The 26,975-nt window shown below is 36.9% G+C and overlaps 3 protein-coding genes across 4 annotated transcripts in view; 1 reads left to right on the forward strand and 2 right to left on the reverse strand.

Moving 5' to 3' along the window:
• LOC113678014 (uncharacterized) overlaps positions 1 to 6,934 on the reverse strand; it is a 47,360-nt gene extending 40,426 nt beyond the window's left edge. Inside the window, exons 1-5 of the mRNA XM_089214909.1 lie at positions 6,856 to 6,934; positions 6,447 to 6,770; positions 4,555 to 4,857; positions 3,133 to 4,056; positions 157 to 657 (exon numbers count right to left, since the gene is read on the reverse strand). Of these exons, the coding sequence (XP_089071035.1) occupies positions 157 to 657; positions 3,133 to 4,056; positions 4,555 to 4,857; positions 6,447 to 6,770; positions 6,856 to 6,934 (2,131 nt within the window). The remainder of the gene's footprint in view (positions 1 to 156; positions 658 to 3,132; positions 4,057 to 4,554; positions 4,858 to 6,446; positions 6,771 to 6,855) is intronic.
• A 2,057-nt stretch (positions 6,935 to 8,991) lies between these two features.
• Positions 8,992 to 14,940, forward strand: LOC113678016 (tyrosyl-DNA phosphodiesterase 2). Of its 2 annotated transcripts, none has more exons than XM_027194887.2 (5): positions 8,992 to 9,495; positions 11,209 to 11,280; positions 12,056 to 12,108; positions 12,888 to 13,079; positions 13,671 to 14,940. In XM_027194887.2, the coding sequence occupies exons 1-5, from the start codon at positions 9,385 to 9,387 to the stop codon at positions 14,284 to 14,286; spliced, it is 1,044 nt and encodes a 347-aa protein (XP_027050688.2). In that variant the 5' UTR covers positions 8,992 to 9,384; the 3' UTR covers positions 14,287 to 14,940. The 2 variants fall into 2 exon arrangements, with proteins under 2 accessions (XP_027050688.2, XP_089056727.1); XM_089200601.1 differs by having other exon boundaries at positions 9,210 to 9,495; positions 11,209 to 11,289.
• Positions 14,941 to 15,461: 521 nt separating this feature from the next.
• LOC113664691 (F-box only protein 9) lies at positions 15,462 to 26,942 on the reverse strand. The gene is made up of 14 exons (XM_089199909.1): positions 26,790 to 26,942; positions 25,638 to 25,850; positions 24,009 to 24,066; positions 23,747 to 23,833; positions 22,934 to 22,982; positions 22,623 to 22,704; positions 21,921 to 22,022; positions 21,373 to 21,434; positions 20,381 to 20,469; positions 19,567 to 19,680; positions 18,910 to 19,028; positions 18,435 to 18,542; positions 17,677 to 17,756; positions 15,462 to 17,085 (listed from the first exon to the last, which is right to left on the reverse strand). Exons 1-14 carry the CDS (start codon positions 26,793 to 26,795, stop codon positions 16,974 to 16,976), a joined length of 1,281 nt encoding a protein of 426 aa, XP_089056035.1. The 5' UTR covers positions 26,796 to 26,942; the 3' UTR covers positions 15,462 to 16,973.
• Positions 26,943 to 26,975: the final 33 nt, after the last annotated feature.

Here is a 26,975-nt window from a genome sequence, read left to right on the forward strand (position 1 = left end):
GCAGAATGGAAATATGACGTCAACTAGATCTGTGGCAACATAAGTTAACTGAGCACTAAGGAGTTTCCAGACATAAAGTGTTATCTCACCGTCACCCATTCCTCGCTCAAAAAGACACAACTACGATAAAATTAATTATTTAACAACGATACTTACCTTCCTTCCCAGGGAGAGCGCTTTCCATGGGTGTAATATTTATTGTTGAGGATGTTTCCAGAATGCGCGCCGGATTACTCGTCGTGGTACGACGAGAACTCTTCCCTGCCAGCTCGGCCAGCATCGTTGCCAAATCCCGGTGACGAGAATTCTTCGCACCACGACTAGACACGGTTATAGAGGGAGTCGGGAAATTACTTACATTTTCCTCCGACTTATTTATGTCTTTAAAGGATATCAGATGATACAGACCCGAAAGTTCTGACGTGTCATCTCCAACGTCCTTAGAAGACAGAGATGTTGACAGAATTGCTTCGCTGGTGGCATTGGCGTTGTTGAATGCACTTGTGATCCTTGAAAATAAATTTGGGGTTTCAGATGATCTCGACGAGCGCAGCGTCCTCTCTTTAGATGGTGTTGGAAGAGGAGAATGCTTCCTTCCTCGAGCATCCTTTGTATCACGACTGAGTGAGCCTGAACCAGATTTTATTGTTCGGTGTGCTGTGAGATGTAAATAGGATAAAAGTTACTTTGCGGTTGGAAATTTGTTTCAATATGAACAGTATTTAGTTACTTCTTCACAGCTCTTCACAAGTGCAAAAAGATGAAACTTTATATATACCATTAGCAAAATCAGGGTAAAAGTAACGAGGTAGGACAACAAAAACTTGATTTTTGAAGAAGATGGAAACTTGATCTATCGATCTTTCTTAAAATAAATAACTACACCCTACCTTCGTCTTAAAACAGCCGATAGAGATCGAAAAACAATGATAATAATATTGAAAAAAATACCAAACAAAACAAAATTAAAAGAAAAGAATCAACCCCCGAAAATAACGCAATAGGTCATCAATTGGAATATGAACAAAGCCATGGGCTGAAATTCACCCCTGTGATACAATTTCGAAATTGCTTACGGTGTTTACAGCGATCTAGAAAGCTTAAAAGGTTACCTGCCGGATCTGTTGAATTATGAGAAGTCTAAGCGAGACAGGAACTCCGAGACAAGTTCTAAGCAAGACTTATGAACGCTTCCATATAAAATCAACCGTAACTGTGGCAGACGTAACAGACGCTTTCATTCAAAGCATATTCTCTCATGTCACCTTGCATCTGCTCGCGTAAAGTCATCAGCACTCACAAGATCAACCCACTTACACCCACAGTTTTTCGCTTCTCACCACGTCTTACCTCTTTACCTTCAAAAATATTTGAATAATGGCCGGTGCTCCATTCATAGTATCTGACCTAAGGGATTATGTTGACTTCGACAAACAATTAACACTGGTGGTAATTTCAGATGCAGACCAATGAAGCAAAGATAAGACTGATAAATAGCTCACTACCCAGAGCAGGTGTCTGGTGAGTTGACATCTGAGTCTTTCAAGAATTATTTCCTTACGTGTAAAGCTTGAAATATTAATTCTCATTGCTCAACTCCAAACATTCCTTCAGTTTTAGGTTATGAGAATGAGAGAGTCTATAACGACGACATTTCATCGATAAATTGGAAATATGTTTTTTTTTTCTTATCGCCTAAAGAGGCATCGTATTTTGAGATCAAAAGAAGCGTTAGAAAACGACAAAATATATCGACTTTGAAACGGGTTTGGGTAGTTTTTAAAAATCCCCATCGATTAAAGTTTTTCTCTGGATATTCTTCCAACAAAAAAAGCGTAAAAGAAAAGTGCTTCTGCCTGGAGAAGAACTGTTTCCTATTTAAATCAAAGCAAGGTTCTATTTGTAAATAGAACGTCATTTACTGCGGAGAAAACTCGAAAATGTCAAATAAAAACATTAGTAAACCTAAACAATACATCTTTAAGATCTCCAAACCCTTTGGATATCACTTCCTTCACCTCTCGCACTCTCTGTAATCTAACTGATACATCATAAGTAACATGGATACCATGCTATCGCCCTAAATTAATGATCAAGTGGTACTGTCCGAAATATTTTGAAGGCCAAGATTTCGTTTGTTGATATTGATCTAGCTTCGCCTGTCAACACCAGTTTAAAAGTAAAGTTGAAAACAAATATGAGAATTTGCCACTTAAAACGTTTTACAGAGGAACAAGAAATTCCAAATAATTCAACAAAGCGAGTTCGAACAGGAAAGTTTTAAAAACCAGGAACCCTGGCAACGAGATTAAAAACAGATACGCCTGAAATCACATGAACTGTACATGTGTTTTACTTGCCTAAAATAATTCGAAGTTTAGGCTAATAAATGACTTACCTGTTCATCTTTGACCTAATTTTGTTTGTAAGAACTACCCATTATCTGATCTATGAACAGGTTTGAGGTCACTTACTTAGAATAGCTGCTCTCACTGAGAGCCTCGATCACAAAGCTAGGAACTGCACATGCGTGTGATGTCACCCCCACATGACCTCCTAATTGAACACAGCTGTACATGTCGGACACTAGTGCTATGGAACTCTCCTAAGAAGAAAATTTGTTCCCCTCAAGTACTGGCTATCGCGTTAAGAAAGACTCGAGTTACGAGTAGAAGTTCGAAAACGTGTGACATCTGCTTGATGCCCCGCCGACGACGACATCTCACAATTTTTTTTTCTTAGTTTGTTTCTGATTATTACTTCTCATAGTTTACCAAACGAATTCGGACAAAATCGACCCGGTGTATAACTCAATAGAGTTGCTCATCAAATTTGCGGCCTAATTGCAAAACCTTCAAAGTTACATCCGAGTGCTCGAGGCAGAGTTGACCTTTAAGGTTCATATCGCTTCGAGAAATTAAAACAAACAAACAAACAAAAACAACAACTTGTTTTTACGGGTAGCCCTTTCTCTCGTAGATACATCGACATCATTTGTTTTCGCGATCGACAATTACTCTACTGCCAAACAAATTAAGAGAATATCTTATCTATTAGACAAAGAAAAAAAGGTGGACAGCCTAAAAGGTGACTCTCCTTGTTTTAATAGAATAAGATGTTCTGTTCCCCTACCTTGAGCAGTTCGTTGAGTTGGAACTTTCTGCTCCATTGTTATGGTCACTGCTCGTGATCTGGCTTGGATTAAATCTTCTGTCTTCACTTTGGAAAGAGATGACTTCTTCAAAGAATGAGATGTGCTAGGAGTGGTTGCTGCTGACGCAGAAAGTTTATCCACAAACATAGGGTTTGGACTCCTCATAAGTTCCTTTGACGTGGATTGGTTTGACGACGGATGAGGAAACGATACGTTTCTCGCCATAGTAGTCGTGGATTTGCGTCTCCTTGACGCGGTAATTTTTGAGCCTTTGTCTTTCAATTCTTTTCTAGCTCCGCTGATACTGGAAGTTTGTACTGCTCTTAAATCACCTTTTGTCTTTCTGGTGCTGATCTTGTGACGTGACATTAGAGCACGTGACATTACCGCACGTGACGTTGTAGTACGTGACGTTGCAGCAGGTAACGTTGCAGCAAGTGACCTGGCAGTAGGTGACTTTTCAGCGCGTGACATTACCGAACGTGACCTAGCAGTTTGTGACGTTGAGGTACGTGGCCTTGCAGCTCGTGCTGTCGAGGAGTGTCCTCCCTTGAGAGCTTTGCGTGACACAGCTTTCTCTCCAATGTGTGACACACCTATAGCAGCCTTACCCGATTTTGTTTCACTTCGTCCACCCTTTCCGTACCTATGTGGCATTGCTCGCACAGTATTACCAGCCAAGCTCTTGGAATGACTGGGTGGCAACACCTTGTTTTCTTCACCACCTCTAGTTTTTGTTTTGTTGAGAGTTGCCATTGACACCTTTCGGTGTTTCTCTGTTCTGTTGGACGCTGCAATGGCAGCTGTTTGTTTGCGTTCAGTCTTGTCATTCCTGATAGGTCTTGCATCTGCTTCCACTCTCAGGGAGACCTCTGTGGGATGACTCGCCTTCAGCGACGGCCCTAAATAACAACAACAAAAATTGTAAGGTTTAACCAAGAAAACTCTTAACATGTGCTTTTCCAGCCACAGTATAATTGAGATGTGTCAGACTGTTAAGGAAACCTTACCGAACGAAATACGTGAGGGAGGGGAGGCGGGGTAAAGGGGGAAACTTGCAAGGGAATAACATCGGATAAATGTCAGTATCTGGATAACTGCGCACCTATCCCTCCCCTAACTCAACAACAGCAAACTGACAACAAATTAGAGTAAGTGTTGGTTTTGGGAGGGGTAGGTGCGCAGCTGGTCAGATACTGACATTGCTGTATAACATCCCATCCTAGGGAAGTAACAATACCCCAAAATACGCTCCTTATTTGTCGACTACACTGTTTTTAAACTCCTTCACACTGAAAATTCTTGGAGAACTGATATGCCTGTTTCACTGGAATTCATTACTCATAGAGTTTCCGATTCTCGTGTGCAATACGCGGCGCATGGCATCAAAGTAGACTTACCGCTGTTTGAAATACGGTGGGCACTGTGGATGTAAGAAAGTTGTAGCATGTATTTGTTGTGTTTAGATGGCGTCCATAGACACTGAGATTCACTGTGGCAATACACAGAATAACACCGCTTTCCCGCCAAAAATGCCACATCGCACATAGGTGATTGACAGCACATGTCTTGGCATGCAGCGATCGTGCCCAGGTCTCCATGGTCCACGAATTTTCCAGACTGATAACCATTCACTAATGTAGCGTTGAATATAATGGCACTTCTCTTACAATTGTCAGCGCTGAGAGGGGGTCGCGTAAAATCTGTGAGAAAAATTAAAACTCCTTTATAGAACAATTTTTTTTTGGCTTGAGAAGCTTCCAAATAAGTTAACAAGCTATAATTCAAGTACGAACTGAAACGAAAGGCACAGATTTATGGAGAATGAGGCACCTAAATTAATTTTGAACTGATAAATTGGTTTTGCCTTGCTGAGGAATCTTCCTTTCCTATTACCAAGGGCCTTCGCGGTTTTTAGCCGAACTAATGAAGCACCAACTATTTTCGAAGCTATGACTAAACTTAATAGATGGCACGGTAATTTCGACTTGAAAATTTTCAAGATAAAGCAGGGAAGAACTTCATTCGCATTAGTTTGGCTAATGCGGGAGTTTCAGTTAAAAGCCGGTCACTGGTGGAGCGAGCAGGCTGTCGTGTTTGGGTTTCACCTTGTGACACAGCTGCCCATTACACCATCGGCAGTGGCTTATCAAAAGTGATCGAAAGTCCCGCTTATAAAAAGTTCGGATATACACTAAAGAGCCCTTTTCACGCATTCAGCCGCGTAAATGCCCAGTCAAACGCACGAAGGGAAACGCATTTCACGCTACGAGCCTCACCGAAGCGATTCTGTGTTCACTGGCCACGCTACAGGAAATGGATTTGACTTAAAATTAGCAGTGAACTTGCACCCGATCGAGCGTGGGCAAATCTTGAAAAAAAAATTATTCAAAACTCGCGCGAGCAGAAGAAATGGATTTTTAAAAACAACAAGATTAACTCTCTACCTCTCTGCCTCGAAACAAAAAATCTTCCTGCGACATGCTCAAAGTAAATTTTTCCCCTATGAGAAAAGATTAGCTTTTTCTCCTTTCTCTAAACTAATGGATTCGTATAATAATTAGCAGAAACAAGTTGATTTCATTGAAGTGAAATAAAAGTGATGAGGAATGGATTCAGAACAGAATGTGATGGTCTGGACGGAAATATGGCCACAAATAAAACGAGTGAATCAAATAAAAAAAGCGTTTTTTTGAAATAAAATGATGAAACAATTGGTGGTGATTGTAAAGGCGAGTGATGGCATCAGTTCGAAAACGAAGGAAAAAAAAAAAGGTTCCGATCCAAAAAATATCGTTTTGGCTGAGTTTGACCGTATCTGGATTAGATAAAAAGGACGGAACAGTTGGAAGAATCAAGAAGAGACATAAAAATAAACACAACAATTAAAATTACAAGGGCTATTAAGGAAAAAAGACATAAAATGTCAAAAGATTTTAGTGTGTGTAGCTTTCTCATTCCTGTACGCTGAGATCATGAATGGCATTTTCGCTCTGTCATTCGTGCGCTTACGAAAAGAGAAAAGTTGTAACAAAAAATGCTTTTATTGAAAAATGTAGCCACGATTTTGCTAAGAAAAATGTCTCGTGTAGAGACAAAAATCTACCCTGTGTTAATTAAACACCCGCTGCCATGCTAGGGACCTATTTGCTGAAATTATGCTTGGCTAAATCCGTTATAATTACACCACTGCCAGTGGATCAAGGGTATCGGGTATCGCGTATTCGCTGGTTTATGAAAACCGTGCAGTGAAAACAAAATAAAGATAAGTACAGATCAAGTTTAAGAATACCTTGTACTGCAGTTTTAAAACCTGCTTTGTATCCAGGGCTTGAATAAGCATCATTATTCCGGAGTTTCCGGTACAAGCAAAGTCGTTCACTGCAGGAACTCGGGTAACACTCACGGCGCGATAACAAAGCATACTTGCACCATTTCAAACGGCAACAGCGCCTAACACAGCCATGGAAATTAGTGACGGAGCTTAAAAAACGAGTGTAAGCAGGCGAGGGTCTGTGAACTTGGTATTTCGCCGATAAAAAGCCATATGTTATCACTTTTCCATCGCCTTCGCAAGTGAAAGTCGATTTGGAGTAGTCAAAACTTGTTCGGGTACCTGTGATGAAAAACTACAGTTAGCAAAGTTTAAAACCTTCAAATCATACTCTGGCAGTCTCCGTAGAAATACAGAAAATACATACCAGTAATCTGCAGAAGACTAAAGAGGCAAAGCGCTAAAGTTGTTAAAGATTTTATGGTTCGAAGGTAATCAGCCGGCATTTCTTCATGGTCGTTTCTTTTCAGCGATCACCATCAAGTTAAGCGAAGTGCAAAAATCACTTTGCCGAGAATGACTAGAATTTTTTTTGGAAATTCTTATTTGCAGATCCACTGTTGCGTCTAGATTTGCCGCCAAGATTTTTTTTCCGGGGTTAACAAGCGTAAAACCATCCGTCCAACTGTTGAATCGAAGATCAGTGTTTTTGCGGGGATTGCATTACGTCATGTGGGGAGAACAGGTCGCGCTCGGTTTGGTTTCGATTCGGATCACGGACAAAATTAAAGATCAGATCACAAACCGAGAAAGGGCATTGAGCTAGCGGAGGCCTGAGAAAAAGCTACTGCTATCAATTGAAGTAAACAGCTGTTTATTGAAAGTAAAAAGCAAAAGGAAACATCACTGATTGCGACGCTTAAGCGCTCTAACTTGATTTTTTACTTGGAATGTTTGTTTTCGCAAGTAAGTCGCCGAAGTGTGACTTCTGACTAGGACTAATTATTCTCAGGTGAATCGAGAGCATGAAAAATTTATGCGAGTACAAGTCAAACTGTCAGTGATCTTGACAACCTGAATTTTTCTACTGAAACGATGCAGTTATATTCGGGAATGACTTGTGTCCACTGCTAAATCAGTGCTATTAGCTGTTGGTAAACACGATTGGAAGGTTATCGCTTCGAATTACTAAAACTGTCAGCCGCGCTTAGAGAGACAAAACCTGCGGATATGGTTTTCGTTGAATAATTCTCTAGAAAATATATCGTTCTCCATGACTTTCAATTTCGCGTTACTATTTCAATTAGGTGATAATCCATTTGATGATGAGCTTTAAATTTTGATTTATCGAGTAATTTGCCGTGATTTCTTTAGCAATCGAAAGGACGACATTAACATTTTTTTATCTGTTTTTATACAAACTGAACGCGCGCTGAGAATTTTATCAATGCCAAACCGTTCGCAGTTTATTTACCTTGTTAAAGTTGACTTAAAATGGCTTCCTTGTTACCCAGCCTTCAATCTTCCCGCTTAATGAACAGGAGAGGGAGGATTTGTACCAATTATTGCTCAGTCAGTGTCTAAACAGTTAAAAGTTCGCTTTCTTATACGATGTCCAGTGATAATACTGCACGAAAAAATGAAACCAACTTTGACTCGCTATAGGTAATTATCAGGGTCGGCCAGGGGGGGTAGTGGAATACCAATATACCCGAAAAAAAAATCGACAAAATACCCCAAAATACCCCAAATTCCTCCAAATATACCCAAAAATAATCGAAGCTTTGAATACTTTATACCTGAAATTCAAAGAAAGTGGTATACTGAATACCCATATTTAAGCTGCAGTATACCGTATACCCGATTTAAAACGCCCCTGAATACCGAATACCCAAAAACCCTGGCCGACCCTGAATTATTAACAAGTGTGAAAGTAACAAAAATGAGATTTCTAAGGATAATAATAAAGATCAAATCACAAAAAACAAGAACAATTGTAACGATAATAATAATAATAATAATAAAAATAGTAATAATAGTAATAATAGTAATAATAGTAATAATAGTAATAATAATAATAATAATAATAACACGGCCTGTTTTTAGCGCGCGTTGTTATTCGCCAAGGCCACACGGTCGTAATAATTGCGATTTACTGTCAGCTGGGAGTTGCTTGCAAAGTTGTATTTTCTAACGCGACAGACACAAACTCAACAAAATACTTAGAAAGAAATAATGCTAAAGTAGCCAAAGTTGATGTCCGATCAAGGGTTTGTAACAGCTATTCCAAGTAGATTCCAGGTTCCATCAAGGTCTTTAAAATTATTGCTACTCCCTGAGACCTTCAAACTGGGAATCGTTAAATTCCACTTAGATTAATAATATCACCTTTTACACCTGGCGATACGAGATTAGAATGTCGAGGAAAACATGGCGATATTCGAAACTAGGGTCTACCTAAATCTACCTAAACGTGTAAAACAAATTAATAAATTTAGAGCTGTACCATTCGCAGTATAAATTCGCCTACATTAAATAGAAAACCATGATTTTACTCCCCTATGTTTAATCACCCGAGGCAAATCTGACGACTATCCACTCGTTGCAGCAGGATTATTGAGCATCTTCTCCGTAAATCTCTTGCATAAGCACACTATATATCGCAAAGCCACCATTCTTGGAAAACAGTACGAATATAAGTGCTCCTTGAATGGAAAATCACTTGGCGCATTAATGTCAAATAGCAAAGGCCTGGTTGCTCAGTTTCGCGCGCGCGTATTCAACGGAATAAGTTTCCGGAGTTAGTCGATGAAAACGAGGAGATACTCCGATTTCTCTCGATCCATCGTTGTCCAATCAACTTGTAAGGAGCTACTTTATCGATATATTTCCAACTTCGCTAACAAGCACAACACTACCAACTATCCTCTCAGTCCACAAGTCGAGTCTTGACGACATGGCTGACAGCGACGATATCACTGATTTGGTTCAAGAGTTCATGGCAGTAACTGGGGCTGAAGATGTTACGGCGATGCGCTATTTACAACAGTCTAATTGGAATGTAGAGGTCAGTGTTCTATAGCACAACATTTTTCCAGGTTTTGCACAGTCTTGTCAACTCGAAGTCGTCATTCAAACAGCGAAATAATATACATATCTTGTCCTCAATTCTTGACTGATCAAACCCAATTTAGCTAACATACTAAGTTTCAGAAAAATCGGTTGCAAGCTCTGAAAAACGTTTAGGACCCAATACCTTTCAATTTTTCCCGGAGGGATGCATCCCAGGGGCAGATACATGAACTTGCCTCCCTCCCCAGGAATGGAAAACAGAACTTTTGTTCCAATACGTTGGAACAAATATAGTAACAAAAATCACGCAAGTTAGACGTTCAGTGCACTTCAACCAAACCCCCCCCCCTCCCTTTGGCCACCAATCCTTTTCAGATAATTTATAAATTATCATTTCATTATTTGGTTTTTGTCATTATCAATCATGCATTAAGCTTTGATAAACTACCTGTCTGACTTCCATTTGCTATTGGGTCAAACCCAACCATCAGTGATTGTTTTTAATCATCCATTACCGGTGTTGGTTTTTATGTTGCGAGTTATCATGGAGAGAGCTTGATTGTCTAAAATGCACTCATCAAACTCACATGCGGATTTTTTTTCCTTTTTTTTGGTCTCTCTATTTTTGTCTCTCTCTCCCTTTTTTTTTTTTTTTTTTTTTCCCAGCTAAAAGAATAAAATGTTCAACAAAAGTTTTTCTATATTTGGTTCTCTCTTACTATATTTTGAAAGTATGGCAATAACCCATTTGATTTATTTAAACCTATTGAAATTTTTGTGGCTGTGCTCTAAGTCTCTGGCTGGTTAATTATCTGTGCTGCAATTAATTGTTTTTTTTTTTTTTTCTGGTTACAATTTTTCAATTCATTTTAACGTATGAAAAGATTCACTTTCTTTGTATTTTGCCTATTTTTTTGAACCTAAAATAATGGGATTTGAGTTAAAAATTTAATTTGTTTTCAAAATTTTAAACCAACCACAACAGGAAGAATTGAACCACAAGATGTAACACAATTTCCACTGACAGTAGAACTGCCATTTACTCTTTGGCTCACCATTAATGGTTTTAACTACATGAAAGGAGGAGAATTTTTAAAAAAATGAACAATTTTCCTTGAGACATATTTAAGAAAATGTGTGAAATTAAGACAATTATATTAATTGCCTGGCTTAAATTAAATGTCAGTAATTGTATCTGTTGGTTAGAGACTACATTTTTGAAGACTGCAGGCAAAATTTGACTTACTACTGGTAGCCATAATTTTAGGCATTATATTGAATGGCTTACTCAGATAGCCTTAAAAAAAAAAAAGGTTTATGAGTTTCATTAACTTTTTATATGAAACAATAAATTGGTAATTCTTGGCCAAATTCAGAGTGTACATGTGAAGTACTTGATAATCACCCTTCAAAGCAATAATATTATCAATACTTAAAATTATTTTTAATTAACTCTGTAACCACTTAGAGCATTTGCTTCTAATTAATTTTCCCCTCACAATATCACCCTTAAATCACACTTTAAAGTCATGAGAAAAAATGAAATGATTACCAGCTAAAGAGGCTCTTGATTGTTAATCAAATTCTCCTTGGCAGCATCTTAGAAAATAATATGGAGAAGAGTATGGAGAATCAGTATACTGATACCAGGGTGTTGGGTCAGAATAAAGTAATGTACTATCATACAATTTTCTGCTGAATATTGCAGTCTGCTGTGAATGCTTTTTTGGACTCTAATGTCAGCAAAGGAAGGCATGGTGGAAAGGGAAACCCAATTATGGTGAGTAGAGTAAGTAACTACTCCTTTTAACCCTAAGACTGATCACCTTCTAGTTTCTCCTTACAATAATACTGCTGAATCATTCATTTAAGATCATGAGAATAAAGGAAATGATCACCAAATAAAGAAGCTTTTGATTGTTAAACAAATTCTCCTTGTCAGGGCCTTAGGAAATGTATAGAGAACAGTATGGAGAATTTGCATACTGATGTTAGGGTGTAAAGGGTTAATAAATTAACCTTCTTCAGGCAGCTGGTATGTTGCTTGATAATGTGCATTGCTGAGGTATTGTCTAAGAAGTAAATCTTTGGCTGAGAAGCAAAGTGTAGAGGGCAAATGTGAAATCTTGAGGTCAGTCTCTCAGCCAAGGAAAATGTTGAAAATATTTAGGCACGGTACCAGCAAGCCAGGTTTAACTTGTGTCGATCAAGAGCATTAATCTTTTCAGACTTCTCTTCTGCAATTTTTATTATAGCCCACTCACAGGAATCAGTTCCTTAACTTGTTTTGCATATTTTGTTGTCAGTGACATTGACTGTGGTTTAGATCAGAAACTGAACACAAGTTATTATCACCAAAAAGTCCATAATTGACTTTGTCCTCTGATGATATCTTCTGCTCAGGAAACACAGTTAGGCTTGTGAATCTAGGTCCAGAACTCTCCTGTACAAGTTTAGCAAACAGGATAATCAAGATGGAAATGAGTTTTATTGACAGTATTGTTAGCTTGTAGACAGCCCCAATAATCTTGCATATGCATCCTTTTATTTTTCAGATTTCTGATGATGCTGATGATGTTTCCCCTTCTGAAGATGGGTCCTTCGATAGGTTATGAGAATTTTTCATTGCAACATGTACTTGTAACAGAACTTTCTAGAGGTCCATGCAACCTAACATCCAGACTCTTTCTTCTGTTTGGCTTCAAGAACTTCACTTCCATATTTTTATATGATAGTCTATTGTCATTATTTTTACTGTGTAATTTGTTGCCCTTACTCCTTCTTGACTTACCAACATGTTTTAGATTTTTTCAATAGAGCAGTGTAAAATGAAACAATGAATTGTCCAAACTTGCAAGATGTCTGTGTAGCTAATAACATGATTTTCAGTGCAATTTTGTGTAAATATGCACATTTTTCAAAAACAGCAGAATTGTGGGCATGTGTAATTTGTAGTCTGAAAAATTTATAAGTGCTTACTAACACTAAATTGCAGGAGAAATCATGTTCTTGTTTTAAAGTAATGCACATGAAAAAACATGACAGAAAGTCAAGACAGACAAAATTTTGAAAGAGTGCACATGCTATTTGTAATTTGCACTTGTCACTGCTACAACTTTGCACTTGTGCTACATGTGAATTCACTTTTTTTCAAAAAAATGTAATATTCATGACCTGAAAATTAGTTTTTAGCATACATGATTTTTGGTAAGGTACATCCACAAGAAAACATCATGATCATTGATACAAGTCCATCTCAGGGCATTAAAAGCATTATTAAGTTCGAGAAATTCAGGGTTGATTGTAAGAGGTTGTACTTGAAGCCCTGACAAAGGACTCTAATGGATAAATCTGATGTTCCTAATACCAAACACTGATTCTTTACAGTGCAACCACTGCAGAAGAAACTAATCAAAACTTAACTGTTTTGTCATGGAATGTTGATGGCCTGGATGATAGAAATATTTTGGAAAGAACACGAACAGTGTGCAGTGTCATCAACAGTAAAAAACCCGATGTGGTATTCTTACAAGAGGTTGTTCAACAGACTCTGCCCATATTTCAGTCAAAGTGCCCAGGGTTAGTTGAAATTTTATAATACACTATATTAATTTGGTTAACAAGAAAGGTAAACATGGTTTGACATCTCAAACAATGCCTGCGAAGGAAATTATGATCCTGAGTATGGAGGGGTGTAGTGGGTAGGGAAAAATGCAGGTTGGTCTACTGTGTGTGCAACATTCTGCAATGAAATTGCATACCTTTTAGGGAAATGAGAAATTAGCGCTGACAGTGACTACCACTGCAGCAGTAACTTTTGTTGTTCAGGTTTAACTCTTTCTCACCTAAGAATGATCAAAACATTATTTTCTCCTTCTATTATGAAGACACTATTAAGCTGACGAGTGAGGAGACTTACAACAACAACTCAAAATCAATCCTTTTCATCAACACTTAATTAAAGAGGGAGGGGCAACTGAGAGTACTCTGGTAGATCTCAAGGTGTTTTAGGTCTCACTTTGTGAGTTTTCTTGAAAGCTTTCAAAGTATACATGGTAATTGCAAGGTCTTATTGAAAGCACTGTAATTTTAACTATTACGAATCAGCACACAGAGAGTTATGTTATCATGGGAATAACCTAAACCTACAATTTTTTTTCCATACTTAAGGTATTTCTGCAAATATGGACCCACCCATGCTTACTTCAACATAATGCTTCTTAAGATGTCATCAATCAAAACCACAGGTGACTTTCAGTGTACACATTTTCAGTCAAGTAAAATGGGACGTCACTTACTCTGTCAGCCAGTCTTGTTTAAAAACAAGATTGCACTGACTCTTATGACCTCACACCTTGAGAGCAAAGCTCAGTGCAAAGCTGAGCGGGTGAGACAACTTGAACAAGTTTTGAAGAGCATGGCAGAACAGGCTGCAAATGCAAATGCTACTGCCATATTTGGAGGTGACACAAATCTGCGGGACAAAGAGCTGTCAGCTTTTGGAGGATTGCCAAGTGGTGTAGTCGATGCATGGGAGGAAAGTGGGAGACCTGCTGATGCGCAGTACTCTTGGGATGTCAGATTGAATGACAATTTAGACTGGCCTTATCCCAACAAGCCAAGAATAAGATTTGACAGGTTTTTTGTTAGGTCTGCACAAGGCCAGAATGCACTGAAAGCAAATCAGTTTATGTTAGTGGGAATGGAGAGGCTTCCTGGATGTTGCAGATTTCCTAGTGATCACTGGGGAATTTTGTGTGAGTTCTCTCCTCCAATAAATCAGTAGTAAGAACTCTCTCTATAAGCCATTTTGATGCTACTTAAGTTAAGATACCTGCTGTGAAATATGAAAATTACAAAATTTTCTTTGTGGTTATTATACTCAAGAGCTAGAAGATCAGGCTCCGGTTGTTTGAAGGTTGGATAGTGCTATCCACTGGATAAATCTCTACCCAGTGGATATCTGGATGGCACAGTACCTTTTACAATCACTTACCTGCTGGATAGTAGTTTATCCACTGGATAACATTATCTGCCCTCTCCACAACTGGGCCGAGGAGTTTATAGTGACAACACACAGTCAAATGTTAATAGAGCAACAGAATAAACCTTCAGTTGACATTTCAATTATCAATTTTTTAGTTCAATTCCTACAAGGTTGATGTTTTAGTTATTAAATGAATACGTCATTAAATTATATATTAGAAACGACTAATTCTAATAAAAAGAGAGAGAGTCACCCAGCAAACATCATTGGTTTATAAAAATAAAGAAAATAGTCAGATGTTGCTAAGGTGAAAGCTATTGAAAGTGGTCAGACCACAGGTAGCCCAAGCTCACAAAATGAGCTTCTGTAACCAACCAAATACTCATATGTTTCACTTGGGGTGAAATTATAGGGATTTGAATGCAAATAAATGATCATACTATCAACCTAAAAGTCTTAATTGGTTTGAAGAAAAGCAAATTTACTTTGGTAAAGTGATTGTTCCTTTTCTGGACTGATTTAAGGCCATTTACCCTGGTTTTACGTCAGCTGCTTTGGCTTCTAAATAGTTGTGGAGAGGAAAAGCTACTGAAATTGGTGAAAAAAAAAGATGGGAGTATCGAACCAAGAGGCACACTACTCCTACATTATTTTAGAGTGGCTTGAAAGCAATAAGTCACTAAAAAATGTTGGCAGTGGAGGTCAAGAATATTACCAGTGCTAAAACCTGCAGAAAAGGAGGTGCCCAAAATGATGGCTGTTTGTCACTTAACTGGTCTTTGACTTGTCCCAAACAACTAAGAGCCTGGGACAGACTTTACAAATGCTTTCCTTTTAACTGAACATCACCTTAAAATGGCCTGAACACAACTTAACTGTTGGCACCTCAGAGTGACTAGCACCTCGATTCTCCTTACAAAACCCTCCCTAACTCACACATCAAGTTCATAACAATAAAGGAAATGATCACTAACTTACAATTAAAACTTTTTAATCTTATTAAATTCTCCTTGTCAACACCATAGGAAATGTATTGAGAACAGTATGGAAAATATGCATACTAATAAGCATAATGTAGTATGATATTTTGAGAACTAATCAAACAAGATTCAAAGGAGGACTTAATTTAACTTGTCTGTGACAACAAAATGTCATCGGTACCCCTTACTGCTTAACCCTATAACCCTAAGGGTAACCATCTCCTAATTTCTCCTTAAAATATCACCCCTGAATCAAACATTAAGGTCGCAAGAATCAAGGAAATAATCACCAATTTTATGAAGCTCTTGACTTTATAACAAATTCTCTCTGACAGCACTTCAAATGTATAGAGAACAGTATGGAGAATATGCATAGTGATGTTAGGGTGTAAAGGGTAATTACTTTACAGAAGTAACTTTTCACTACGACTGACAGAGCAGTTTAAATGATAAAGTGCCTGAGTTTATTCAGTGGCGTGTATATAAATCAAACATGATTAACATGACAGAATTGTAAAGAGCTGCCCTTGTTCAGAAAGCACACAGTATGGGAAAAAAATCAAGCATCAGCTTCTAATGCAACTTAAGTGTAAGTGATACAAACTGTGCTTGATGAATACACAACAATCGTCGTAAAATAATAAGCAGAATAATGACTGCTATTAATATCAATGATGCAATTGATACATCAGTCATAATTATAATCCATCAAATATTTGCTCTTGCACTAAAACTAAAACTGGGGAATGTCCAAGGATATACCCAAGATGTATATTCCCCAAAATTTTTCAAATCTTGGAAAGGACACGTTTATTCATAAACTAATACCAGACAACACTGGAAAGTGAACATTCCACTCGGCAAACACTGAGCTGTTTGAAAACTTTCTCCTGTGCATTGCAAAAATATTTGAAGGATAATAAACAAAATAGCCTCCTTTTGGCTATTGTTTACTTCTAACATTAATTAATGTGTCAATTCTGCTCACTGTAAATGTAGAACCTGAACTAATATTCTAGCATGAAACTAAATTAACATGTTACTCTTCCAAATAATTTTCTTTCAAATGAATCAATTAATTGATCGTTAACTGTTGTGATTCCTAAGCAAATAAAATAATCAAAACAAGATCAGAATTCTTGTGCAAGATTTTGGTCACTTGGTACCTTTTTTTTTTCTTTGTTTTATTTTTCACTGGCCACTTTTCTGTATGTTGACTGAAATAATTGAACTCATGTTTCATTAATGTGTGGTCTAGACTAAGACAATTATTCACATCAGCGTCTGTCAAAGTGGTATACATTTTCCACCACATCCATGAGCAATTATTCAATATCACTAACAGAGGGTTATTAGCTCCTTGTAAGCTATATGCCATATCAGCAAAGACATATCAAGGGCACTTTGCCCTCAATCTAGCACCTCTTAACAACATCTCATGTACACTCTAATTGGAAGTAACAAACTTCCTCGATCATGCTGCCAGCTCACTTAACATCCACCATACTACTCTAAAGGGGCTGTGGCATTGTTACTGAAACTGCGCACTGGTGAAAAATGCAATGGCGGAAACTGGTTGTTTAAGTCAAACTGAGAGTCAACTGTTTGGCCAGATGACCTGATTGTAAAGAAATGGACAATGCAATTAACTTTTCATTGAGTGAAACTTATTGCATGATTGTATGATAATCATAATTACTGGGCTTTCTCCATAAGTGGCTGACAGAATTCTTGTACTTTTTGCAACACAGATTTTTTATTTCCCCAAGTAAGGTTTGATCAAGGAGTTGTTTATGAATCAGTTAAGCTCTGAAGTCCCTCCTAAATTACACCTTTTCTCCAAGGTCAATACATACATGAGACATTTTATAGCCATGCAGTCTCAGTGAGACAATATATTTGAGGTGTGATTAATTTGCTTCCATGCCCAATGAAATCAAAGGTTGGTTTTTGAAAGAAAATCAAAATAGAATTATCACAAATGCCAGGGTTTCAAGAACTTTTTGCATAAATGGCTGGTGATGGTGTCATGGGCAACTGTGCCAATTAAGGAGGATCCCAAACACCAGAGCCTGCTAGCAGGCTGAATGAACAGGGGTGAGAGGTCTTACAGACAGCACTAGACCCCCCCCCCCCATCATAATCAGCTTTTAAGCCACTCATAACTTGCAAAGTTTTCTGGAAGGAAATAGCTCAAAAGCTTACTTACCTGTATGTTGTATTGACACTGTAATGCAGCCATGTAAGCTGATTATGACGACGGCGTCCAACACTGCTAATTTGCAATTCCTTGGGATAACAAAAGCATCAGGTCATGGTCATATTAATTTTATAACTCTGTATTTCACAGTACAAATTTTAAATTTGCTGGTGTTTATTGTTGGAGCTCTTGTGGGAAAAAAACCCAATTAAAATTCTTACAGAAATTTGTTAATTGCCCAAAGAGGTGATGCATATTTTTTTAAAGAAAAGGCTCAATTGAGTTTCCAAAACAGATGGAAATAATTATCCATGTTCTTTTTGCTACACATATCAAACTTGAGAAGTGAAAAAAAAAAAAAAAGAAAAGGACTTTTTAATTTTTCTTGTGAATGTTCTGTTGCTAGACTGCCTTGAGTCAATCAGTCTAGCCCTACATGAGTCAACTTTCATTATGTGTTTTGACAGGATTAAATGAATGGTGCTGGTTGGTTCAAACGATAGTGAACAATTAGATCTTATGACAGAGGTAAAATTCCCTGAGAGCTTCTTTAGTTGGTGATTATTTCCTTCATTCTCATGGGTGATTCAGAAGTGATATTGCAGATAAAAATGACATGCTGGCCACAATAAGGGTTAAGGAAAAAACTGCACCACACAAAGTCCGCACAAAAACCGTTCACACAAGGTAAATAACAAACAATCAACTCAAACCACGTGACACCAGGTCCACCAAATCTTTTTATGTTAAGCTCACTTCAGACTTACCATATGAAATACTTGCTTCAGGATGGGAGGAGGAGGTGCTCTCACCCGGCGACCTCTGGTTTGATTGTAAGTGTCAGAGGTAACTTTCTTGTCGACTATGATGGTGACCTGTAAATCAAATTATGGACATTCTCATGCAGAAGGACACCACAAAATATAAAGAAAAGCTGCACCATGTACATGCACCTGTTAGTGGGTACATTTCTCATCTAAATGTTTTACACTTGATACCACCCTGCTACTTTGTGTTAAAACAACATTTTTCCCTTAAAAATGCTGAATGCATCCTTCTAAATCCATAAAATAATTATCACTGTTAACACCAAGATCATGCACTCAGACACTCAAAAGTTGCTGTGATAAGTTGGCTCCTTAGCCTAAAACATTTCTTAAAAGTTGCATTACCAAACAAATTGAGAACATTGAAATCTTTGAAAAAAACCCACAAGCACAAAGTTAGTTTTAATGCACAAACCTTGTCTCCAGACAATCTGTAGTGGCCAACAGAGACAGAGGGACTATTACAATGCTTGAGTTTTAGCCGTGCAATGGCAGTGACTGGTTCATCAGCACTGGTGTAAATTAATACTGTCCCTGTCAAAAAAAAAATAATTATGTCTATAACAAAAACAAAGAGACACATATGGTAAACTAAATCAAACACACATTCTGATTGGTCCCAACACTTACATTGCATGAATTATTGGAGGACAGACACATATACTTAAACATGTTATCACCACTCACAGCACTTATCATTCTTTTTAATATATTTTTTCTCTTTGATTCCATGTTGCAAAGGGTCTGGACAGTGAAAGATCACAGACCTCAAAATGTTCTCAGTAATTTGTAACATGCATGTTGTAGGTTTTAAATGGAAACCAGGCTCAAATGATTTCAGGGTATGTGTAAGTTGTTCATTCAGCCTAAAACCTGCAATCAAACATACTACAACAATCATATAAGTTCTACACTCAAATCTGATAATGACTCACGCTGAGGTTGTCATGACAGCGGTCCTTCTCAGGACAACCTTAGCCCCAACAATCAGACCACAGGAAAAATTTTTGTACATGTACTACCAGGCTTAAACAATTTTATTGCATTACTGGATTATACAGTCAAATCTTACCATCAACATAAAATCTCATGTAACGATAGTACTCCACAACATGATAAGGACGATAACAGAAATCCAGGTTCTTCTCTCCTTCCCTCACATAGGAAGTCTTGCTTATGTAAACACCTTTCAGTACCAAAAGAAAAAAAGAAATTCATTCAGTAAGACTCATTGTTAAGGAATAAATTAATGTTTAGGTGAAGAAATGATCATTACAGGTAATGATACACTGCAGTTTTTGCACAAACATTTTTGTGTGGTCTAAACTAAAACAATTCTTCACATCAGTGTCTGTAAAAGTTGTAAACATTTTCCTCTGCATCCACAAGTAATTGTTAAATATCACTAACAAAGGGCTAAAAGCTCCTTGTAAGCTATACACCATATCAGCAAAGACATATCAGAGGCACTTTGCCCTCAATCTAGTAACAATTCTCAGTACATACTAACAACATCCCATGAACACTCTCACAGGAAGTGACAAACTTCTTCAATCATGCTACCAGCTTTCTCAACATCTCACATACTACTTTAAAGGGGCTATGTTCTTGATTGTAGACAAGTGATGATAATTAAGAAAAATATCAAATTATGGGATTACTAATTGATCCAATATCAAATTCTCCAAATTAAAATAATGAGAATCATTTGGCAGACAGTAAAGAGAATTACTAATGAGATCTAGGAAGTTAAAGAGTTAATTGAAAATTTCATCTGTCAGTCAAAATCAAATTTCCTTCATCAATAAACTGATGAAATTAGCAGAAACTAACATAGCAACTAACATAGTATACGAATACAAGATGTTTCATGACAAGGTCCATACCAACAAACAAAAGATGTGGACGCTTGATATACATGAGTCTCCAGGAGCCATTCCACTGCACTGGATTGCCGCAGTTGACACCCCAAACCCTAAGGTACAAACAGTCACTGTAAATTCAAAGTTTTTTTTGTCATTTACACCACATGTCCTTAGCAGGACAATTTATCTTTAAACCTTTACATCCTACATCAATACAATACAATACAATACAATATTTATTTGCCATATACGACATTTACACATGGAAAAAAAAAATGAAGAAAATTGATGACAGAAAATAAATGGCGAGAAAACCTGAAAGAAACCACGAGGCTTATAACAAGTCAGGTTTTCTCACTTAAAATAACTAATCTTATATTAGAATTACAATATGGACTTATGGTAATTAACTTTGACCGCGCACACGTACACACACACACACACGCACACACATATTAAGTAAGTTAGTTAAGAATTACTGCCTTACAGAAGCTAATACTTAGAGAGAAGAAATTCCTTAAGCTTTCTTTTAAAAGAAGCGGAGGAGGGAGATCATCAGTACGCATATTCTCAATTCCATTCTTTTCACATTTCCTAAGGTGCTGATAAGGAGAATTTGTTTCACAATCAAGAACAGCTTCTCTAGTTAGTAATCATTTTCATTATTCTTGTGACTTTAATTTGCGTGTAATAATGTAAGGAGAAATTATAAGCTGGTCATTCTTATGGGTCAAAACCTTGTCCTTATAGAATTGATTATCATGTAACTTCTCCCTATAATTTCCAAACATTTCCAGCAAAACAGGTAATGAGAATAATCAAACATATAAGGCAAAAGTCATAACCCTGATCAAATACCAAATTCCTGTAACTAGTTTACAGGGAAATGTGTAACAGCCAGAAGGGAGAATCAAAAATCAGATCTTGGGATTTAAATGGTTCAAGATGCTTTAATTTGAATTTATGCCAGGAAAAAAAAACAAAAAACAAAAATTACATGTTCATGCATATACCTCTGACAAGCCAATTTCCATATATCAGGATCCCTTGCACAGGCATAAAACCCTTTACAAACCTATTAATAAGCCAAATTAGGAAGACATGATTACAGGAGACAACTGCAAAGGAGAAATTACTCTCTGACAGTCACTGGGACTTAAATAATTATACTACACAACTAAGCACTTGGCTGTGGAGAGACACAGGGTACAGTCAACTCTCTTGTAAGTGGACACCCTTGGGAATTCAATAAAAGTGTCTGTTTGTAGCCCTGTGTGCCTACAAGAATTATTTCTTTAGGCAGACACAAAAGGACAAAAAAAGACTGGATGTCTGCCTACAGGAGTGTTATGTCAATCTCCTTAATGTAAAAAGAACAGCTTGCTTCCTTGTGGATAAATGGAGATTTGACAAAACTGATCCTCACTGATCTGTTTCTCTGTCAAAAGCCTTAATTCTTGTCTTAACTCTTAATATGTCAGTTCCTTTATCACTGTCATTGTCATTTTTATTATTACTTTAAAAACAAAGTTTTAAACTCAGCATGAAAGTGTCTTCGCACCAGTGCTAAGTGTTCAAGTGATTTCATGTCAAGCTCTGTGGACACCACCCACTTGAAAATATACATGACAAGTTCCAGTGGGATGGCTGAGATATGGGTCATCTGAGAGGAAGAAAGAAAAACAACAGAGAATCAATCAATAAGACAATCAAAAAATTGATCAACTGCTCAATAATTCATCCAGCTAATCAATCAATCATTCAATCACCGATTCAAATAATTGACCAAAAGTAGAGAAACAAACTAGCCATTTTTTATACATTTTCACTACAAAAAAAACAAAAACAACAACAATTAACTCTGTAAAATGTGCAATAACAATGTCCGCATATGAGATAACTGTCCAATTGCAAGCATGACAAGAGGCTTGCAATAACCAATCATCTTTCAGAATTATTTTATCCTGTAGTTCTGATTACCTACCACACTCAGAAACCATGAAAACCAGAGATATTTTTTTTTTGTTACGCAATACAACTGCCTTTCAAGAAATAATAAGACAACTAAACCTTATAATCATGATAGGATTTATGGTTTTGAGATTTTCTTGCAAGTCTTGATCATTACTTTGATTTGCTGTCATGCAATTGACCTGAGAGGATAATATCAAAGTGCTAACAGTTTTCCTAGTTTTACCAATTAAGTTGGTAAATGACAAGTCAAAAACAAACAAACAAACAAACAAAGAATCAGTAAGCCTACCCTAGTCTCATAAAGTGGCTGGCAAAATCCAGTAACAGAGAGAGAAAGGAATCTGTTGGCTAAATCTGCTAACTCAGGTGAGCTGTAAAAAAATGACATTAAGACATCACATTTTGATAGACATGAACAACAAGGATCCAAGTTAATGGTTACTTTTAATTGTAAAAATTCCATCATCATCACCATCATTATTATTATCATTATTATTATTTTCTTATCATCTTTTATTATTTTCTACTAACAATCGCTACACTACACAGCTCCCAGCTGTCACTCATACTGGGCTGAAATTAAAAGCAGTGATTCCTTACTCATCAGATTCCTGAGATACATTGGGGTCATCCTCCTCATCTCCACTAGCTATAAATACAACAGGACACCAGAGTCTTTAAACAAAATTTCACATAAATATTAAAGCCATCTTTGCAGTAATGAACACTACTTGATAAGCAGCAGTGAAAATAAGGCCTAAAAAAATTCAGACCTGTAGGGGATTTGAACCCATGACTCGGATTTTTTTTTTCAGGCCTTATTTTCATTACTGTTCAAGTAAGGTTTGTTACTATGAAAATCGCTTTCATATTTGTGTCTTTACCGACGGCTCACATATATATGATTTTCATATATTCACAGTTATTTATTCATCACCTCAAAGGTTCATTTAGAGCACTGCACCTGTATTGCATATCAAAAATTTGGTCTCCTAATTGCCATTGTCCCAAAAACCACCACCTATCTATAGCATGTTTGGGAGAAATGGATGATTCTACCTAACAAATGTTTGCAAATGGATATTTTCACACTTGCAGATTATCAAAATCACTTGCATTTGGTGAGTTTGCCAAGGTTATATCCAAGGCCTACCGTATCATATGCACCATACGCGTCCTCATACAGAGGTTTTGTTTGTTTGTTTGTTTATTTGTTTGTTTATTTGTTGGCCAGTTTGTTTTTCATTTATTCATAAACATTCACTCATTCATCCATTCCTGAAAACATTACAACAAAATCATTACATTTACCGGGTATCCATAAATACAATCAATGGTACTATCATTATAAAAATTGCACTATTTGAAACTCAGTCAAATGCATAACAATGGAAAAGGTATCTAAAAACCTACCTGATGCCAAATTATAACTTGTAAAATCTTTGATTCGAAACTCAATATCTGGAACAAGCTGAACAGCTTGTCGGTAAAAATAAATAGCTAAAAAGAAAAGAGCAAAAATTCAAATACATGAAATAAAACCTTGTCTGCACTTTTTGACTGCCCCAGGCCATAAACTTTCATTCACTTGTCATAACACAAAATAAGCCATTCTTGAATGATATTAAATAGGTACGATTAGATATGTATGTAACAAAAGCTACATTATACTTGCCTTCATAGAGATTTCCATTCCTCTCCGCAGACACCCCTTGTAAGAACAAATGAGCTGCCTGTATTAAAATTTATTGACAAAGTTAGTGACCCTTAAACTGTAGGATTGACAAGCATTTAAATTCTGATTACAAGATCACCCCTGAATCAAATGTTAAGGTCACAAAAATAAGGGAAATGATCACCAGCTATTAAGAAGCTCTTGATTGCTAAAACAAATTCTCCTTGTCAGCACTTTAGGATTTATGTACAGAATAGTATAGAGAATAATTTTATATTATGCATACTGATGTCAGGGTGTAAAGGATTAAAGATTTTGTTACTGAGATTACATTTTGCACATTCTTGAACATTTTATTCTGCTAGTAATGCAAAATCCACAAACACATATTTGTACTCAATAAGTCAGATTGCCTTAAAATTTACTAGGAGTATTTGGCTTTTTATACCCTAACATCAGTATGCATATTCCCCTCATTATTTCTCTAAACATTTCCTAAAGTGCCAACAAGGAGAATTTGTATAACAATCAAGAGTTTTATTAGTCAAGGCAATCACTTCCTTTATACTCACAACCTTGATATGTGATTCAGTGGTGTTACAGTGAGGAGAAACCAGATGTAAGTGACTCTTACAGTATTCTCCTGTTCCTTTATAATATTTACCTGTTTGTACATTTCTATATGAACGTTCTGTTAATAATGGTAATTGAACTGAGTTGAGTACACAGTGCTTGTTCAATTTGAAATCACAAGTATGATTTCAGACCAAAATTGCACGGCACAAGGTTCAATTACCAGACTTTATTACATCCATTTTGAAATCGCCCAAATACAGGACTTGGTCAGTTCAAAAATCTTATTGATGCAGTACTGAGCTAGTTTGAAATTAAATTCATCCATTTTTTTGGGGGAAAAAACAAGAGTTTTGGAAACAAAGGTTGCAAAATTTTCCACATGATACTCTTTGTCTTTCATTTTCCTCCAATTAGATTGGTAACTTTAAACAAGCCTTGAAATCTGATTGGTTGTCTTGTTTTCAGTGTAGCCTCCTCAATGGCTGGGAAAATGATGCGATTTAAAGCAAAAAATGGCATGATTCGTGAATAAATCGCACCAATTAGAGCTAATCAGATTACAGGAACCACTAGTGATTTCAAAATGGGTGTGATAAATCTGTTAACCCTTTAACTCTCAACATCTGATAGTTAATTCTCTCCCCTACTGCTAAAAATTTCCTTGTATCTCAATTATGAGAATTTAGAGTTACATCAAGATAATGAATATTTCAGTGTGCGGCTTAATTCTCTAACTCCCAAGATCTGTTGATTAATTCTCCCCTCTAGCTGCTACACATTTCCTTGTAAATAAGTTATGAGAATTTGGTGCTACATAGATCAAGATAACAAATTCTACCTGATAAGTTTGAGTATCCTCATCACCTGTTTGCTTGATAATGCATGGATATAATATATGCAGAAGTAAAATGTTAATCATGTCTGGGAGTTAATGGGTTAACATTCTATTTCAGAACTATTAAATCTTAAAAATCGATGTACATGTACTTAAAGATAGATGTAAATGTACCAGTAATCACTAAGACATCAAGGAATGAATGTAACACTCCTTACCTTCTCCTCTAACTGCTGGGGTTTCTGGGACGAACTGACCACTTTCTTCTGCCCTAGCACTAATGGGCTTGGGGATCCTTCACGACTTGGTCGTAAGGCTGATTCTGATACAGGAGAATTCCTTGATGAACCACTATCATTAGTACTTTTCTGTATTTCTTCCTTCCACTGGCGACGAAATGATGCAAGCTCTTCCTCAAGTCTCCCCTCATCCTAGAAAAAGTCAGTAACAGTGAAAAAAAAAGTTAACTTGGCTAAATGCATGACAACAGGGTGCACATTATGTGTGCTGTCCACTTACACAAGCATGACCTGTCAAGTGTCCCATCACACTGTCCAGTGTTTGCCCTCAAATCAGGCTCAGGGGCTAACCAATCATGCTTGAGAATTTTGTTTTAATTTTCATTAGTCCCTTAAGAGTGGTACCATAAAAGGCTTTGTTTCGAAATCGTACAATTTTCAGAATTTTCAGCATAGAGTTACGCAATTTTCAAGTTGTAAATTCTAGTAAACAACAATTCAAGCATGCAAGAAATTTGTAATCTTTTTGCTTTGTTTTTCATTTTGGACAGAACAGTATTACCTGGTAAAGTTAACAAAGTTGTAATAAACTCTTTCTTCGTGCACAATTTGTGTGTCTGCATACTATATTAGAAAAGAATTGGGTCATGCTTTAGTTAAGTGTAGATTGAGTTATGGATGCTCGCAGGAAGTTTGGAGTGCACTCAAGTTGCTAGAGTTGCTCTCTGCTGTCCTCGGCCACTCTGACGCTTCTCTTGTGCTCTCCAAACTTCCCGCGTGCATTCATAACTGAAATACGCACGCTAAGCATGGATCAATGGTTCTTTACTAGAGTAATATGATAACACCTCGACACTGCTAACCAGCAATTCATCTCTGTGTAAGTGGATATCAAGGCTTCCCTTACAACGCATTGTAAAAGAAACAATTAACATCTTCAAATATGTTCTAAAATCGATCAACGAGGTCGCAAATGTTTATTTTAATTCTTTTTATTTTTTTATTATTATTATTATTATTTTATTTATTGCACAACACAAGCAGAAGTTGCATTAACACGATTGATGAGGAAAACCGCGTAAAACGGGCATCAAAAGGAAAAAGTACCCCATGGCAAAGCTCTATACTCACCGCCATCTTATAGTGATATTGTGATGCCGTAACAGATTATGTCTTCCAGTTGACCAACAAAATAACAAAAATAATTTGTTAGTTTACACTTGTAGAAGACCGCCATGTTTGTTTCCTGATAGAAGCGCAAAAGATAGAAGAAATGTCATGATTGGTTTATTTAGTTTACCAATCAAAAATGACGAT

Source organism: Pocillopora damicornis, chromosome 1 (genome assembly GCF_964200805.1).
Source record: "Pocillopora damicornis chromosome 1, jaPocDami1.2, whole genome shotgun sequence".
Lineage (NCBI taxonomy): Eukaryota > Metazoa > Cnidaria > Anthozoa > Scleractinia > Pocilloporidae > Pocillopora > Pocillopora damicornis.

Excerpts from the sequence above, each read along its gene's own strand:
- LOC113678016 (XM_089200601.1), top strand. The coding sequence starts at position 9,385 with ATGGCTGACAGCGACGATATCACTGATTTGGTTCAAGAGTTCATGGCA. Across the intron at positions 9,496-11,208 it reads AGTCTAATTGGAATGTAGAG|TCTGCTGTGAATGCTTTTTT; the intron begins GTCAGTGTTCTA and ends TGAATATTGCAG. Across the intron at positions 12,109-12,887 it reads GAAGATGGGTCCTTCGATAG|TGCAACCACTGCAGAAGAAA; the intron begins GTTATGAGAATT and ends GATTCTTTACAG.
- LOC113664691 (XM_089199909.1), bottom strand. Across the intron at positions 23,834-24,008 it reads GAATGGAAATCTCTATGAAG|CTATTTATTTTTACCGACAA; the intron begins GCAAGTATAATG and ends TTTTCTTTTTAG. Across the intron at positions 17,086-17,676 it reads AGTGTCAATACAACATACAG|GTCATCTGGCCAAACAGTTG; the intron begins GTAAGTAAGCTT and ends CTTTACAATCAG.